General features: G+C 48.8%; 9 protein-coding genes across 9 annotated transcripts; 4 read left to right on the top strand and 5 right to left on the bottom strand.

Annotated features, from left to right (window-relative positions):
* Nucleotides 1-193: 193 nt before the first annotated feature.
* On the top strand, nucleotides 194-1,903 carry FIESC28_07185 (uncharacterized protein; the record flags this gene model as incomplete). Its single annotated transcript, XM_031161326.1, has 1 exon — nucleotides 194-1,903. The coding sequence occupies one exon, from the start codon at nucleotides 194-196 to the stop codon at nucleotides 1,901-1,903; it is 1,710 nt and encodes a 569-aa protein (XP_031014584.1).
* Nucleotides 1,904-2,444: 541 nt separating this feature from the next.
* On the top strand, nucleotides 2,445-3,299 carry FIESC28_07184 (uncharacterized protein; the record flags this gene model as incomplete). The annotated part of the gene is made up of 3 exons (XM_031161325.1): nucleotides 2,445-2,655; nucleotides 2,729-2,906; nucleotides 2,960-3,299. The coding sequence occupies 3 exons, from the start codon at nucleotides 2,445-2,447 to the stop codon at nucleotides 3,297-3,299; spliced, it is 729 nt and encodes a 242-aa protein (XP_031014583.1).
* Nucleotides 3,300-3,578: 279 nt separating this feature from the next.
* Nucleotides 3,579-4,279, bottom strand: FIESC28_07183 (uncharacterized protein; the record flags this gene model as incomplete). Its single annotated transcript, XM_031161324.1, has 2 exons — nucleotides 3,579-4,038; nucleotides 4,095-4,279. The coding sequence occupies 2 exons, from the start codon at nucleotides 4,277-4,279 to the stop codon at nucleotides 3,579-3,581; spliced, it is 645 nt and encodes a 214-aa protein (XP_031014582.1).
* A 1,009-nt stretch (nucleotides 4,280-5,288) lies between these two features.
* FIESC28_07182 (uncharacterized protein) lies at nucleotides 5,289-5,831 on the bottom strand (the record flags this gene model as incomplete). The annotated part of the gene is made up of 1 exon (XM_031161323.1): nucleotides 5,289-5,831. One exon carries the CDS (start codon nucleotides 5,829-5,831, stop codon nucleotides 5,289-5,291), a length of 543 nt encoding a protein of 180 aa, XP_031014581.1.
* Nucleotides 5,832-6,649: 818 nt separating this feature from the next.
* FIESC28_07181 (uncharacterized protein) lies at nucleotides 6,650-8,721 on the top strand (the record flags this gene model as incomplete). The annotated part of the gene is made up of 2 exons (XM_031161322.1): nucleotides 6,650-7,024; nucleotides 7,075-8,721. The coding sequence occupies 2 exons, from the start codon at nucleotides 6,650-6,652 to the stop codon at nucleotides 8,719-8,721; spliced, it is 2,022 nt and encodes a 673-aa protein (XP_031014580.1).
* A 192-nt stretch (nucleotides 8,722-8,913) lies between these two features.
* Nucleotides 8,914-9,651, bottom strand: FIESC28_07180 (uncharacterized protein; the record flags this gene model as incomplete). The annotated part of the gene is made up of 2 exons (XM_031161321.1): nucleotides 8,914-9,500; nucleotides 9,627-9,651. The coding sequence occupies 2 exons, from the start codon at nucleotides 9,649-9,651 to the stop codon at nucleotides 8,914-8,916; spliced, it is 612 nt and encodes a 203-aa protein (XP_031014579.1).
* Nucleotides 9,652-10,911: 1,260 nt separating this feature from the next.
* Nucleotides 10,912-11,759, bottom strand: FIESC28_07179 (uncharacterized protein; the record flags this gene model as incomplete). Its single annotated transcript, XM_031161320.1, has 5 exons — nucleotides 10,912-10,968; nucleotides 11,020-11,138; nucleotides 11,191-11,301; nucleotides 11,355-11,372; nucleotides 11,441-11,759. The coding sequence occupies 5 exons, from the start codon at nucleotides 11,757-11,759 to the stop codon at nucleotides 10,912-10,914; spliced, it is 624 nt and encodes a 207-aa protein (XP_031014578.1).
* Nucleotides 11,760-12,864: 1,105 nt separating this feature from the next.
* On the top strand, nucleotides 12,865-14,831 carry FIESC28_07178 (uncharacterized protein; the record flags this gene model as incomplete). Its single annotated transcript, XM_031161319.1, has 3 exons — nucleotides 12,865-13,049; nucleotides 13,110-13,470; nucleotides 13,521-14,831. 3 exons carry the CDS (start codon nucleotides 12,865-12,867, stop codon nucleotides 14,829-14,831), a joined length of 1,857 nt encoding a protein of 618 aa, XP_031014577.1.
* Nucleotides 14,832-15,230: 399 nt separating this feature from the next.
* On the bottom strand, nucleotides 15,231-16,278 carry FIESC28_07177 (uncharacterized protein; the record flags this gene model as incomplete). Its single annotated transcript, XM_031161318.1, has 2 exons — nucleotides 15,231-15,538; nucleotides 15,591-16,278. The coding sequence occupies 2 exons, from the start codon at nucleotides 16,276-16,278 to the stop codon at nucleotides 15,231-15,233; spliced, it is 996 nt and encodes a 331-aa protein (XP_031014576.1).
* Nucleotides 16,279-16,784: the final 506 nt, after the last annotated feature.

Genomic DNA, 16,784 nt, shown 5'->3' with positions numbered 1-16,784 from the left:
GCAAAATCCTCGTCTCTTTGTCATCAAGCAATGCAAAGTTGCAGGTATAAATCAACCATTTCCTCCATGATGTCCGTCTGCTTGAACTTCCTCCTCAGCTTCTTAGGACTTGTAACGGACAGCTCTTCGCTTGTATTCAGTCAATCGTTTTGTACACAATCTTATCTTCCTTTACATTGTATCAGCATTCACCATGAGGCATAACGTCTTGGCCGTTATGGCCCTTGTCAACGGCCTTGCCCAGGCCAATCGGTTCTCCTGGCAAAGCAACGCTGAGACCGATGTCAGCAAGCAAGGTCTTGACAATGAGTTCAAGTCAAACGAGGTACTCAAGCCAGACGAGGACAAGAAGTGGGTCGGATCTCTTCTTGACGATGAAGAAGACAAGAAGGTCGAGGAAGTGAAGAAGCAATCCAAGGACGACTACGAGAAGCTCCAGAAGCTGAAGAAAAAGCTGGAGAAAGAGAAGGTGGAAGCAGAAGAGGAGGAGGAATATGAGACCGAGGAGAAGGAACACAAGGACAACAAGAAGTATGACCCTGAGCACCACAAGCAACATCACGGGCATCATGCTGAAAAGCACAAGCACAACGGCGATCACTACGATGCTCACCACTACAAGAAGCCCTACGTGATCGACGGCAAGAAGTATGACTACATTCACAAGCCCATTGTAGAGCATCATACCTACACCAAGTACCATGATCCTAAGCTCAGCCCCAAGTGCTACGGTGACAGGTGCGATCGCAAGCCTTGCAAGGAGTGTGGCAATGACTGGGCTCAACCTGGCTGCTGGCACTGCAAGAACCACAAGGGCAATTATGGTGAGGCGGCCAAGACCACCAAGTACGCTCCTGAGAAGACTGGAGAGTACGAGAACGCTAAGACATACACCCACAAGGGTGTTACTGTCATTGTCCCCAAGCAGACCAAGGCCCCTGAAGCCCCCAAGGTTGAGAAGCCCAAGGAGCAGCCCAAGAAGGTTGTCGTTGTCGTCGAGGAAGAAAAGAAGAAGGAGAAGGAGAAGGATATCTGCCACAAGGTTGTCAAGGGACATGGTGAGAACAAGTACGAGGAGACTGTTTGTGACAAGATCAAGTACCAGAAGGAACCTCCCAAGAAGGAGCACAAGCACCAGGACATCTGCCGTAAGATCGTCAGTGGCCACGGAAAGTACAGAAAAGAAGAGATTGTCTGTGAGAGGATCGAGCCTCAAAAGGAACAGCCCAAGGTCCACTACGAGCCCAAGAAAGAGGACGTCTGCGATAAGGTCAAAGGTTGCCCTACTCCTGCTCCTGCTCCTCAGCCCCATTACCCTGAGGTGAAGCCTCTACCTGCTCCCGCTCCCGCTCCCCAGCCTCAGTACCCCAAGAAGGAGGAGGACATCTGTGATAAGATCAAAGGTTGCCCTGCTCCTGCTCCCGCTCCCCAACCTCAATACCCCGAGGTGAAGCCTGTACCTGTCCCTGCCCCCGCTCCTCAGCAACCCAAGGTTGAGCCTGTTCCGGTCCCTGCTCCCCAGCCTCAGTACCCCCAGAAGGAGGAGGAGGATATCTGCGACAAGATCAAGGGCTGTCCAGCTCCCGCTCCCGCTCCTGAGGTTAAGCCCATGCCTGCTCCTGCGCCTGCTCCTGCTTCTGAGCCTCAACCTCCCAAGGTCGAACCTATGCCAGCCCCTCCTCCTATGCCCAAGCCTGAGGAGATCAAGCCTGTTCCTGTGCCTGCTCCCGCCCCTCCCCAGCCTCCTGTCCCTGTCCAGCCTGAGCAGGTTCGACCTCAGGGCGAGGGCTCCGGAGAAGCTCCCCGAGTTCCCTTGACTGTCTCCAAGTCAGGTGCCAGCTCCAGCACCGTCTCCATTGCCGGCACCCTTGCTGTCGGTATTGTCGGCATGATGCTCCTTTGAGCTTAAGGCCTAGGCTTATAAAGGCGATACAATGGGCTGAGCAATTAGACAAGACATAATGGTTTATGGACTAAGATATTGCTTGTCTGTCTTGTCTTTCTTTTTCTGTCTTTTCTTACTAAAAGATCATTGGAACACGGCCATTTTAATTCTATTGGACTGCATATGTAGACATCTAGATAGGTCTTCAATTGATTGTCCACTCGTTTAGTTGTACCTGATATACAAGATCCTCACTCCTGTCCATGTGAACAACAACAAAAAGACCGCCACAGAACGGTGAATTATTCGGAATAAACATCGGATAGACATTATATCGCCGAACTCATCGTGTGAATTCACATCTGACGTCAATGTGCTTTTACTTTGAGCATCTTAAATCCGAGCTGAGTTGCCGAACATACGAAGGATGGCTTCGCTCTATTGGTGGGTCGATGAGGGGAGGATGGTGGGATCAACAAGACAGATGCATATATAAACAAATGCTTTCGCAATTTTAGCTGTCGTTATCAATCAAAGAATCAATCATACAACTTACAATATGAAAGATAATAGCATTCCTCTTTATGCGTCGCCTCAGTTGGGCCAGACTGTTACCTCCTACGCGGAGCAATACTCAACCACGCTGCCCAAGTACATCAGCGATTATCATGCCGAGATCTCTGCTAATCGCGAAGACTCCAACTATATGAGTTCTGTCTTTCAATCCCAGTTTAACAAATTTCTCGTCAAGTCCACTGGCACCAAGAGAGGTAAGTGGTTATAGATACAAGTCTTGACCTGGCTCAACTGTTAAGGAACAATAACTAACAAATGTGGCAATAGTCCTTGAAATCGGTGTCTACATTGGATTCTCTGCCCTTGTCTGGGCTGACGCCGTCGGCCCAGATGGACTTGTCACAGGATTGGAATTTGAAACCGAATATGCCGACTTGTCTAAGAAAGCCTTTGAGGCGAACGGAGTGAAGAACGCAGAGATCATTGTTGGTCCTGCGTCTGAATCGTAAGTTGATCCGAAAGTATAACCTGTACCGAAATGTTAACGCCCTTGGATAGTCTACCTAAACTCAATCCTTCTGAGCCATATGACCTTGTCTTTATAGATGCGGACAAGACCGGGTATCCTGGGTACTTGAGGCAGCTTCTCGAACTGTCGAAGCCCGGCAACTCCAACAGACTTCTTCGTCCAGGAGCACTCATTGTCTCAGATAATGTTCTACGTCGAGGTCTGGTCGCTGACGACAAGGCACTTGGCGACGACAAGCTTGAGGGGGACCAACTGAAAAACATCTTGGCTATCCGTGAGTTCAATGAGATGGCACTGAACAGCCCTCGCCTTGAGACGTTTCTTCTTCCCCTGTGGGACGGTGTCAATATTTCACGCTTGATCGATTAGGTCAAAACTAGTATGCATCACTTTGTAGCGAATATGATAGTTGATAGTATATGCAGTGTATTAAGTTTAAATAAATGACAAGTAAAGATTCAATGTGACATACGCCACGCTGGTATCGCCTCTATTAAGACTCCGTCTGAATAGATAAATTCGTGATCTCATATTTCAATAAAGCCCTGGGGTATTGGTATGTTCCAATCGTCGTAATTAGTCCACCTCTTTCTGTTAACAAGTGAATATTTGGTTGTGTAATCAGCATCATTGCTGATGTTCGGTTGTTTAGTAACGGGTAGGAGAAGAGTTGTAAGCCTCCATCTTCTTCTGCTCACGGCTCTTCTTGCGGCGGCCAGAGCAGCAGGTGATAAACACAGCGACTGTGCCAATGAGGCAAAGAATGGCAGCGGCAAGAACAAGCCAGATACCGACAGACCAGCTGGCAGTGGCATTGGTGTCGCGGTTGATTCGTCGTCGGATGATGGAGAAGCCAGCAAAGTCACAAGCCAAAGCGATGATAGTGACAATGAAGGCAGCGACGGAGACGAGAGTTGACATAAGAGAGCCAAAGATGCCGGCACCGATGGCCAGAAGGAAAGCAATGAAGCAGAGTCCAGCAGCGATAGGGTGAAGAACCATGACATATGTCATGGCCTTTGCAGTGTTGGAGCTGATCTCGGACATGCCGGTGCCTGGGAGAGCATCGGCGGGATCATAACCGATGTGGGAGCTTGTGCAGCGATCACTATTGAGTTTGTTAGTTGGTGAAGTTGTCTTTGAGGGAAAGAGAGTGTGGCTTACCTCTGGCCGCTTCGCAACAGACAATAACCAAATGTACCAAAGTTGACGCCGTCTCCTTGGGATCGAACCTTGAGGAGGGCGATATGATTGACCACAGGAGCGGTGATGCTCACAACAATGAGCATGATTGTTGCTGCCAGAAGAAAGAAGGCACCGACATGGTGGATGAATCTTCCGAGACCCATTTTGGCGTTGTGGTGTAAGTGAGAGGTGGATGTGGCGGTTGTATGTATGGCTTGTGATGGATATACAAGTCGAGACTTGATATCAATGTCCAAATGCGATCTTGTTGTCTGTCTGTGCTAATACGAAAATATTAACGAAACCCGAGGAAGAAGATGCACATATATAGCTGTACAGATTACCGTCGTTTCAGGGTCATGATGCCATCCATGCCAGGAACCAACACTTGGACACGGCACAGATACAGCCAGAAGCTGCGACTTTTCGGGTGAGACGTCATCACCAAGCCTTGTTCCAGCGCTCGTACGTGCCGAAATCCGCCATGATCAGAGCCAAGCCTTGCTAATTCACGGTATAGCTTCCCTCGTCGCAAGATGCCGATTCTACTACCCAGTGACGTAAAGTCAAGTGGCTTTGGTCGAATCGTGGCTCATCTGCCAGGATGTGGGCCGCCCCAAATTTCTTGTTTTGGGGGTCTTCTCCCTCGGGATCGATCATGACCCTGCATTTCGGGCCAGATGAGACGAGACTAGGATCCTTGCTTGATTACTTTTTTGCTGTAAAGTGGTTAAAGTAGTTGTTCCTCAAGGGCCAACGTCACACCCATCTTGGCAATTGACTTTGAATGATTCAGAGGAATTGAACCACGGGTAGAACATCCAAACTAAGAATTTCCTTCATCGAAAGCTGCGTCAGACTTCTTGGTTTAACCCGTGTGGAACCATCTTTATTCTTAGCAAAGGTTCCTTGTTGTAGAGCATATTCGTGGCAGAAATGATGTCTCCTTGTGCGCTGTGTTTTGCGATAAACGGCCATGATCCGCGCTGTGTTTGGAAAAGTGATTGATTCTCAACATGGCTGAGTCAATAAGGTGGGAACACTAGCAATGTGTTGCGCAAGTGCCGACTAAGCCATAGACTCGAGGCTAAGATCTTGAGGTCTTGGCTCGCATAAATGGTATTACGCGGCTCCCTCTCTTGGTGGTGTTCAAACGTTATTTGGCCTTCAAGTTTATTGTTCGTCATTTTGGGCTCTCGGTTGAGTTTTCCGAATATCATCGGCTGGCTTCCCTATCGAAGTCTCCGTCTTCTCTTCTGCTGCCTTTTCAGGCAAGGTCTCTACCATCTTCTCTTTCGTAGAAGTTTCTGTAGTGTTCTCGGTCGAAAACTCCAAAGAGGCAGCCGAAGAGGTAACCTCCTGTTGACCCTGGGTCGCCTTTGATTTGGCAGCGGGATCTTTTATCTTGCTTGGGAGCCAATTGCGCATTTGCTCTCTTTCAAATCTCTTGTTGTCTGCCACTTCTTGTTGTCCCAAGTCAACATCCCAGTGCCTCAACCCAATGGCTGCCATGTTGTCAGGAAGAGATCGCTCTAGAGTTTTCGATGCGAACGTTGGTGATTTGACAACAAATTCCGGCCATGGTCTGGTCAATGGTGAGTTTTTGGCGCTCTGCTCATGTCTATATGTGAGGGTCTCCGAAATTTCAACAAGAAATTCTGATTTCTGTTCTTTCGAAGAGTCCGGCTTCTGGAATTCTGCTTTCAAGCCATCCATCTTTACGACGGATGTCGGCTCCGTGCTGGACCTAGGGACAGTGATGTTAAGCGGGCTGGAAGAAATAGCTTTGGCGGCATCTTGGCTTTCTTTCATTAAAGATATGAAGATGGAACCTAAGACGTTACTGGAGCTTTGACCCTGCAATGTAATGCGATTAGCGATCTTCTCAAGCATCTCTATGTTAGATCAATGATCATACCGGTAACCATTTAAAAGACTCGACTGGGCCGTGTTGTTGAAGCGCTTTCAAAATCGATCGTCTCTCAGTAAAGTTGACAGGTGCAGGCCAGACCCAAAGATACAAAGACCGCGCTTGTAGCTCGGATCTATGGACTTTCGTTGATGAAGAACGAATGGTGTGCTCTGAGGCTTGAGAAGAAGCACGTACCGCAGTGCGGGAGAGGTTGCCAGTGGAAGTCATTGCTCCCGTCGTGAAGTCGAAGTGAGAAGTCGCATAGGTAATTGCTCCCCGCCGCCCAAATCTTTGAGCTCCCGCCCTATAGCGCTAAAGGCACTGTAGGTTCTGACCTAGCTAACCCGACCAGGGGTCCTCCACTGTCGGCTTTGGTGGGGCCGAGCCATGCAGGCAGTACAGCTACTGCATCTAATGTTGACTTTCCAACCTCCAACCATTTTGAATCTTGAACTGCTTGACTGTTTGGCTATAACTTCTGCATCCCAAATACTTCACTGATAGTCGCCATTGAACTTACGCCATATCTAATACACCCACTTTTGTCAACCAATAATCATCTTTCATCTATCAAACACGTCGCGATTTGAGCCCTCACAAAGAGGGCATTGATATCTTCACAATGGCGACACCAACAGCCATGAAGCACGCTTCGCAACAGGGCCGCACTCCCTCGCAACTCGCCGCCGCGACTCCTCCCGTATCGACTCCGTTCTCGAACCCCGCTCACGCTGCCTTCTCCCCCCGAGGTCCGAAATCTTCGCCGCAGCAGTTCAAGAAGTCGCCTGCCACATCATCGCTGATGGCGCATATGTCAAATGTCCCCCTGAACTTTGACAGTCCTTCTACTGCTGCGGCCATGGGCGCTCTTGGTATCACAGGCGGTCTTGATGTGAATCTGAACAACGTCGACGTTGGTAATCTGGGCGGGCTGCCATCCCTCGTGAACGAGGACGACAAGCTTAAACGGTTGGAGACGATTATTGCAACTTTAGATGTATGGACGTTCCATTCTACGCATCCTCTTGCCTTGCTAACTCGACGCAGAAAAAGAAGGGACTTGTAAGCGAGGCTGGCTTGGAGCGTCTGGCGCAGCGCATAGGACTCGACTGCCTCTCAGAAGACACCACAGCACCTGATGGCCGAAAACAAAGAACTCTCGTCATAGCAGGCTCGGCCATTCAGCTTGACATTATTTTGGACAATAATATTGTCGAGAATATCTCATTGGCATTTCCAGAATCTGCTGCATCGGTTACCAAGCATGTTGGCCGAGCAAGTGAGATTCTTCTGAAAGACCTGCAACTTCGCCCAAACCAAAGCCCGTTGACAAAAACGCTCGATGATTTCGCGAACAACCTTGAACGATTAGCCGTCTTGGATAAACTCAGCATCGTCCCGGGTCTCGATTGCCATGAAGCACTGGCAGGCATCTATGCTAGCCTGGAGAGACTCCATCAGTGGGATGTCGCCAAGCTTCGCGAAGAGCCAGGAATGAGTGACAAATCAGATGGTGCTTTATCCATGGCAGCAATGTGCACCCGCCACGGCTTCCCTGTTATGCACTCAAAAGACCGAGTAGGACTGGCACTACAATATTGGAAGGTTCTCCGTCATATTCAGCCAACGAATGAGCAGATGGCTTCATTTACTGCATCGCGAGAACAAGTCTGGTCCCTTCTTATCGGATGTGCTCCTATAATTGACGAGGTGATGCCTGTGCGAGTCTCTGAGAACTGGCTTTCCAAAGATGTCATAAAGTCAGAGCCTTCCATCAACCCCAAGCAGCCAAATCTGGATTGGCAAGAACCTGGCAACGTTGTGCTCCCACCCTCGGAGGAGAATAAGAATGCCGGAATGGAGATGCTTCAGCCAGACCTGTCTACAGCGAGGGTACCGCAAGTCATGTTCATCGCTACTTTTGACCCGCCAATCATCATGTCTCACAACGATTGGTCACATCTATACACCATCGTCAACATGAAGACGCCCCAACTTTACGGCTACGTACCGACCTTTGACAGTCTACTCTTCCCTATTCCTCCAGGGAGTGCCCAGGATCCCAGCGAGCTCCGTGCAATCTCTCGCCAACGCGATGTCCGAACTTACGATAAGAATCAGAAGCCGGCTCTTAAACCTCACCGCAACACCCTGTACATCTATAAGCAGGTTTACTCGCACAGGGTTACCGAGATCCCATTCTCTCACCCCCAGCAGCTTATTTATATGCTTCCACTACTCCGACAGTATGCCTTCCTCGCAACGTTACTTGAGAACAGCTTTGGATCGGAGACAAAAGAGGCCGGACCACTGCCTAAGCGAGGAGATGCCGCGGTGCAACAACCTAAGTCAAATGTTACTACTCGGGATGAGCTAGCTGATTTCATGAAGTCAGCCTCTGTGTCTGATGAGACTGCGACTCCTGAGCCCTCAGAGTTGAAGCTCGACGTTACTTTGTGGGTTCATCCAATGCCCCATTTACAGGTTGTCTTCCCCTTCAAGGACTCAATCGCCAATATCACACTGAAGATCCTAGAGGATGGGGTTGTTGATGTTGCCGAAGAGAACGTCCTTCCTCGTTCTGAGGACAATGCACAGGGAAAGAGGCTTACACGAGCGGACTTGGGTAAAGTGCTGGAACATATGGAGGACTTGTGCAAATGGGCAGAATGGATTCGTACAAGACTTGCATGAGGGGTTTAGACTAGACGTGGTGCTCGAGACGAAGGATGGAGTTGAATGATACCCTGAAAATGAATTGCGGAGAACGAGAAACGAGAATAAATTTGATGAAGCACTCTATTACTGCCGTCCTTTTTATAACCATAATACATCGATTGGGCTTAACAGTAACGCACAACGAACTAAAGGTCTCGGGGTATGTTCTTACGCTTCGATATAAGACCTTAGTGTCACCTTAGCCTCCCTCTCCGTCTTACCCTCTTCTTTGATCTTCTTCACTCGAATCATTCTGTCGTCTGAAGTAGCAATGGCGTAACTACCGTCGCCTTGGTCTGACACAATAGTCCTGAATACTCCTGACCCTTGACCTTCCACAAAGCGAACTGTGGCACCATTGCCATTGAAACCGCCAAGAGCTATGGCCTCGGCATCTGAAAAAATCAGGCGTTTTGTCTCTCCCTTCTTGTTGATAGCTTCTGTCCAAAGCGACTTCATGACTCGTACCCTCCGTACAATGTCATCCGCAGTCCAGCTGGACCACTTGATGTGTCCATCAGCTTTGCTGACCTTTGGTGCATGAGTGAGCTGCCCTTGATCGAGCTCTTCACCCTTCCATCCTTTATTTTGGTGCGGTGGTTTGTAGAGGCCGTCCCTTAGGCTTTGTACCAGCATCTGCGCTCCAATTGGGGCAAGGAGATCTGTGAGTTCTTTGACGGTGCAACCGGGCGGTACTGGTATTCCCGGGCGTGGTGTTTGAGATAGCACGGTTCCATGATCAAACGCTTTGTCGTCTAGTGTTTGTAGTGAAACACCAACATGAGTGTCTCCTCTTAATATCGCGTGGTGAATTGGTGCAGGTCCACGTAGGCTGCCACAATTAGTTTCTCGATTTCCGATAGTACGGTACTAAGACTTACTCGGGGAGTAGTGAAGGGTGCACATTGAGGCCACCGTACTTAGCTGATCTCAAGATCCTTGGTGGTACAAAAAGTCCAAAAGACACTGCAATCACAAGATTTGTTCCGCTGGCCAGCTAGAGAGTTTCAGTAACTAATTCATGCCACTCAGTCCAGGGGTCCAGAACTTACATCCCACTTCGTAAATGTGCCCTGTTCGTGTATATTCAATCCCAACTCTTCTGCTTGAATCTTACAAGGTACTGCGTTGCATTAGTCTCCTGCTATGGAACTTGGGAAACCCTTTGACTTGCCTTGATTCAGGTGTTGAAATCCTCTTCCTGTGCGTTTTGGCGGTAGAGCCATAACCTCCAACGACTCAATCAGACCCTTGTTTCGAGTGTACTCTTCATGAACAGCTCTAAGAGATGCACAGCTGAACTCATCGGAGCCGCAGAAGAGAATGCGTAGGGGGTCTGACGAGCGGCGTGGTGTACTTTGAGAGAAGCATCGTCGCCATTGGGGAATATTCCGGCCGAGCAACGACCTAGATTTGTTGAGATATGAAAACATCATGACTACTCACACATGATAGATCCCTAAATCTTCAAGCAAGCCTATATGATTAAGCTTGTTATCGAGTTGATGTCAAATTGTCAACGTAGAAGCTCGTCGATTGGTTCTCGTTATATCTATTCCGTTTATTGCATTTCTCGGCTATTTGCATTCAACTTTGGTTCTGAACCGTATATGTTCGAGGTTGTTTAACATTTGTAATACTTGAATAGAGCACTCAGGTATCTAATCAAACTCAGAGACTATTCAAATAATTGTTTTAAACACAGTCATACGTTGTCGAACATACAAGTGCGTATCCCAGGTAGTTCCTCCAGGGTAGATCTCAAAGCCCATTTAAGAGCGTTGATATATCTCTTATTAGTGCAGCAAACGACAGATACTTCAGTGGAAACTCTTCTGACGTGTTGTTTCGTGATCATCGATGGAACATATACGTGGTATATAATGTCATACTACAAGGTGAAGACGAAGCATTGTATGCGCCAGGACACTTGCTTAACTTAATCAACCAAATAAGTACAGAGCCGATGATTCTTCGCCATGGTATGATCAGATAAAATATTCCTTGAAGCATGAGATCCATTATGGAGAGTAAACGGTGGGTTTTATTTCACACTGGCGGTTTCCCCCAAAGTGATGCGGCATCACAGATCGTTCCGGCATCAGCCTAGATATCTCCATCCAAGTCCATTCTAACTTTATACTTGAATCCATATGGATATTGTATTTAAAAAAGGTCATTAACGGCCTTATCGGCATCCTTCTGGATCAACTCAACCATGCCCTAGATTGAAGTATTAGCTTCTGGTCAATGGCACTATCGAAATTCACAAACCTTGGGCATGATAGGCTTGCCATCTTCACCCTTGACATAACGGAAAGGCATCTCAGTGCTCTCATGCTCGTTGAACTTGAGCTCGGGGTAGTCCAGGTAGGGAACCTGGTCGAGGGGTACTGATATATGGTAAGCTTCATGTTGCAGGGGTAAGGTATAAGTATAACAAACCCTTGTCTTGAACGACAATACGGGTAACTCGCACGGCAGTATCCGTTGTCATCTGCTTGGGACCAAGTCTGCGGCCCTCAAAGCCCTTCTTTCGGAGCTCCGAGGTACGGTCTATTTTGCCAGTCAGTTGGAATAGTGAGAGTTATGCTACAATAAATACATACCTCGTGGGGGGTCATCGCCTATTGATTGCATATGAACATTAGCATGAATCATCCATTACTTTTGATCCCCGGGTTTTTGAACGTACCGAGGATACCACCGAACAAGAAGGCATCAAAGGTCTCGCCATCCTCGGGAGAAAGGTCCTTGGCGGCAGAAGGATCAAGCAGGCAAACCTTGGGCTTGTTGGCAGCATAAAGCTCCTCAACACCACGCTGCTCAGCAGTGAAGGCGGGGTTGCTGGCGAGATCTGTTGGAACCTGGAAAGTAGGAGGCAGACTAGAGAGAATGAAAGATCCCTGAGTAGCCTGAGTCTCGCGAGCAATGGCGAGATACTCAAGCTCTGACCAGGGGCCTAACTCAGGGTCGAGATGCTCGACAATAAAAGTCTTGCCGTTAGCTGCCATTTTTTTCTTTGTTCTGGGATGAGGGGCAACGTTGGTTTGTATCAGTGCGGCGAGTGCACTAGGCAAGTTTTGGTGATGAATATCAGAGTATCGATTTTTCTTTCTTTGATATCGAAAATGATACAAGTTCACTTTTGGTTACCTCATGTGAGGCTTTACGAAAGAGTGTGTGGTGATGACGTTGATTGGCTGGGGAAGAGAGGGTTTTGAAAACTCCTACCCATTAAATTTAGCATCCAGTCTTGAAGCAATTGGATCTAATGATCGTCAGTGGATGTTCAGTTTCCCATTCCGTTCAATCAACAAATATGAGATATAAATGATATCAACAGGAACTGCAGAAATCAATTAATTCTTCATCTCGCAGTAGGAAATCATGCATCATGGCTGGAATCTTGATAGTACTGTATGACAATGCATATAGGTACTTTACACACATAGAACGAAGCTGATTCTTATTGATAACCAAATAGCAACAGCGCCACTTTAGTCCAATAAAGCCAAGACAAACATCCATACCTAGAGGATCAGAAAAAGGACACAAAATAACAAACATTTAAATAATTATCTAGTATAAACATTTCCGTGTTTGAGATACATATATATGATACTCGGCGCGAAACTGTTTAAAGATTCGGCTTTAACAACTCCGAGAAACAACCCAAAACAGGAGATTGCTATCAGTGGACCAAGACCCCTGAGGCGGAAGAATTACAGCGGGCACACTAGGTACCCGGATACTCGAATAATACTGCAACCGGGCAGGATAAAGCGCCAAGCCACAGCTGCGACCAGCATCAGAGGTCCTGCCGCCACTAATACTACAGCGGAAGCTACTACCTGGCCCACACTAGAACCCGGGGTCCCGAGGCCACCTCATCTCTCCTAAGACTGCCCGTCCCTTCATCTCCATTTCAAGAACCGACCTGGCTCTTCATTCATTCCAGTCGCAACTCTGCTTGCTCATGTCTTCGTTGTCAGGCAGGGCATTCATTTCTTCCCTTTTCTGATTTTTGTTGGATTATTCTTCACTGGACATTGTGGTTTCTCTCAAGTGTCCCTTCATCTTCGCCCGCGGCGTCTTTCGTCCGCAACGCTATCCATCATGGCTTTTATATCGATGATCCCGTCTCCGAGACGATGGGTCGCTCTACTCTCCTTCACCCTTGCGCCAGCTCTGGCCACTGCCGCCAATGCTGCGACAACAACAAAAGCTGCGGCTGCCGACTACTATGTTCGCGATCTTCCAGGTCTGCCCGCCGACGGGCCCAAAGTCAACATGCATGCTGGGTAAGTCAGCTTGTTTCCTCCCTGTGCTTTGACCTGCTGACGCGTCTGTCTGCATCACAGCCATATCGAGGTTACCCCTGATACGCATGGAAACCTATTCTTCTGGCATTTCGAGAATCAACATATCGCCGATAAACAGCGAACCGTCATTTGGATCAATGGTGGACCAGGTTGTAGTTCCGAAGATGGCTCCATGATGGAAATTGGTCCTTATCGCCTGAAGGATCAAGACCATTTGATGTACAACAATGGCTCCTGGAACGAGTTCGCCAATCTTCTTTTCGTCGACAACCCCGTCGGCACGGGCTTCAGCTCCGTCGATACCAACAACTACATTCACGAGCTTAAGGAGATGGCCGACCAATTCGTCATCTTCCTCGAGAAGTGGTTTGACCTCTTTCCTCAATACGACCGCGATGACGTGAGTAGAATTTAATATTGCGAGATTGTCAGTATGCTAAGACTAGCTAGATCTACATCGCAGGCGAGTCCTATGCTGGACAACACATTCCTTACATCGCCAGGGCAATTCTCGATCGCAACAAGAAGGACCCCAAAACCGCATGGAACCTGAAGGGACTCTTGATCGGCAACGGCTGGATCTCTCCAGCCGAGCAGTATCCTGCTTACATTACATATGGAATCGAGAAGGGCCTTATCGAGAAGGACTCCGACGACCACAAGAAGCTCCAGGCCGATTGGCGCAGCTGTGAAAAGATGATGGCTTCGGACGCTGGTCATGTGGATTATGGAGAGTGCGAGGCTATTCTCTCCAATATGCTCAAGTTGACCAAGAAGGGTGACGGCGACAACGCATGCATCAACATGTACGACGTACGACTCAAGGACTCCTACCCTAGCTGTGGTATGAACTGGCCTCCGGATTTGGTGCACCTAACCCCCTACTTGAGGAAGCCTGAGGTGACCAGCGCTCTCCATGTCGATGGTGTGAAGAAGTCTGTTGGGTGGACAGAGTGTAACGGTGCTGTTGGAGGCGCCTTCCATGCAAGGAACTCGAAGCCCGCCGTCGAGCTTCTTCCCAAGCTTCTTAAGGAAGTTCCCATCATGCTTTTCTCTGGAGCCGAGGACCTCATCTGCAATCACATTGGAACCGAGAACATGATTAACAAGATGGAATGGAACGGCGGAAAGGGCTTCGAGGTGACGCCTGGTAACTGGGCTCCTCGACGTGATTGGGAGTTTGAGGGCGAGACAGCGGGTTTCTGGCAAGAGGCTCGAAACCTGACCTACGTTCTTGTCTATAACTCCTCGCACATGGTTCCTTTCGATCTCCCTCGCCGGAGCCGAGACATGCTGGATCGCTTTATGGGTGTCGATATCAGCAGTGTTGGTGGCGATCCTGCCGACAGCCGTATTGATGGCGAGAAGGGACCTGAGACCAGTGTTGGCAATGCCAAGAACACTACCCAGACCGCTGACCAAGAACACCAGAAGCAGTTGGATGAAGCGAAGTGGGCGGCTTACTATAAGTCTGGTGAGATTGTTCTGGTCATTGTTGTCATTGGCGCTATTGCTTGGGGATACTGGATCTGGCGCGAGCGTCGCAAGGGTGCTGCGTACTCCGTTCTCGCTGATCATGATCTTTCTCGGCGCTCCAACGGTAACCGAGCAAAGTCGCAGCCCGGTGATCTTGAGTCCGCCGCTTTTGATGAAAGCGAGCTTGATGACTTGCATGTGACAACGCCGGGGACCAGTACAAGCGCCAGGTTCCCAAGAAACCAAGACGGCAGCGAGAAGTTCATCACCAAGTACGCCGAATAGATACGACAAATATATGATATACACTTGAGCTTGTCGTTACTTGGAACACTTCACTATATGTGTACACTTAGTTGGCGTTGAGGTTTCTGTTTACTTTGCATATGGCAGTTTGTCATGTCACCAGTGGAAAGTCTGGCGTTCTGTTTAGGATAAACGTTGAATAGAATCATGTCTTTTATCGTCATCTATGTTGGTCCGATACTACGCCGACAACTCCATATCTAGATCAAGAGCGCTCCGTATAAAATCTGCTGTTTACTCCCTGGCTTTGTATGTCGAAGCCTTTGTATCCTATCCCGTGGCCCAAAAATAACCAAACCACCCAGTAATGTTTGTATATACGCCTGCAGTGCTGCGCCGTCATCCATGGGGAAAAAAAGAAAGAATCGGTCCAAAGTTTTACAGTTGCACATCGTTGTTGAGCAACCGAACCTCTTCACCAGGCTTGAAAGGTGGAAGTCCGATATAAGGACATCCATCGCATCGGAAAGCGTCGCCAAGTGAGCAGTTGCCGCATGAGCCAACCTTGCCTTGAACTGTAAAGTCGATCTCAGCCAGATCGTCGGTTGCCAGCTTGATACTCTCGAGTTGCTTGTCGGCTGTAGCACGCTTGTCGGCGTCCTCGGCGGCGAGACGTTCGGCAAGACCGCAAGTGCAGTCCTTGCAAGCACGGCGACGCTTGCCAGCCTTGGGTTGACATTCGGCAGCTAGGACAATGTTAATGATGATTCATTCCTTGGGTTTTCAGGTAAAACTTACGAATTTCAATAGGACGGGCAAGGTCCTCCTCAGTCATGAGAGTGTCCTCGTCAATGAGCTCGTCATCGTCAAGGTCGTCTTCGAGATCAATGAAGCCGACACCAGCAGGGACAACAGGCTTGGGAGCAGCCTCTGCAGGCTTCCTCTTAAGGTTGAGCGGAACAGAACCATCTGCCAAAGGAGCAGGTTGTGTCTTCTTCTTGCCAAACTTCAGTGTGACAGCTCCATCGTTATCGCCATAATCGGGCTTCTCGAAACCGCCCTGCGACGAGACGAGGCCAGCCAAGACTGCTTCCTTTGCCAAACTTGGTTCCTCCAAAGCATTGCCATTCTGAGATTGCAAACGACCGCTGGGCTTCAGAGAATCGGCAACGGGGCCCAGAACTGTTCGGTTCATCAAGCCAAGGGACTCGTCCAACTTGGAAGACGCATCGGAGAGGACGAGGACGATGTCGTAGGTTGAAGCAGGCAAATTGACCAATCCCACAGATAGACGGTCCAGCATCTGGAGATCGGTGATAGAGCGATCATAGTCGGCTAGGACAGTTGAAAGGGCATCCGCGTTGGCAGCAAGAGAGGGAGGTGCCAGAAGAAGGGTTCGCTTGGGTGGCGATGTAGACTGAACAGACTTTGTGACAGGCATGACGAAGTCGTCGCTGTTATCGATCACGAGAGTCGCGGGCGCCATTGTTGTGTAGTGTCACGAATAATGAAAAGAAAATAAACGAGGCTTAGGTAGGGAGCGAAAAAAGGTTGTATGAGGAGAAGGACTGGACGTTTTAAAGATATGATGGCAACGTTAGGCTCTGGCTTTTGACTCTCGTAGTGCGTGCCGAATCAATTAGTCAAATGCAAACGGCACTCCGTGCGACACTAGAATCGAACTGTGCGGTCTGCGCCAGCATACGGGGTGTTGTACCGTGTGGTCTGAATATCAGATGGACGGTATTACATCTGATATCAGGATTGCGGGGTCACTTTCTGCTTTTCCACGGCGGGGGTTTCGATTCCATTTCTCTCGATGGAAATCAAGGGCCCTTATTCCGACTGCGGAGACGCGGAGCACACCCGCACCGCATTGCATCTCCTCATGGGTTTCTAAAGCATGCAGTCACGGTAAAGATGCAGGGCAAGTAACTGATAAGTTGATAACGAAGCAACCTCTAAGAATTAGTATCTCCTTTAGCAGTCGCT

The sequence above is a fragment of the Fusarium coffeatum genome (genome assembly GCF_003316985.1).
Source record: "Fusarium coffeatum strain FIESC_28 chromosome Unknown BRIP53273_contig_158, whole genome shotgun sequence".
NCBI lineage: Eukaryota > Fungi > Ascomycota > Sordariomycetes > Hypocreales > Nectriaceae > Fusarium > Fusarium coffeatum.
Note: the sequence above shows the minus strand (reverse complement) of the source record. Positions and strands in the feature narration are given on the sequence as shown.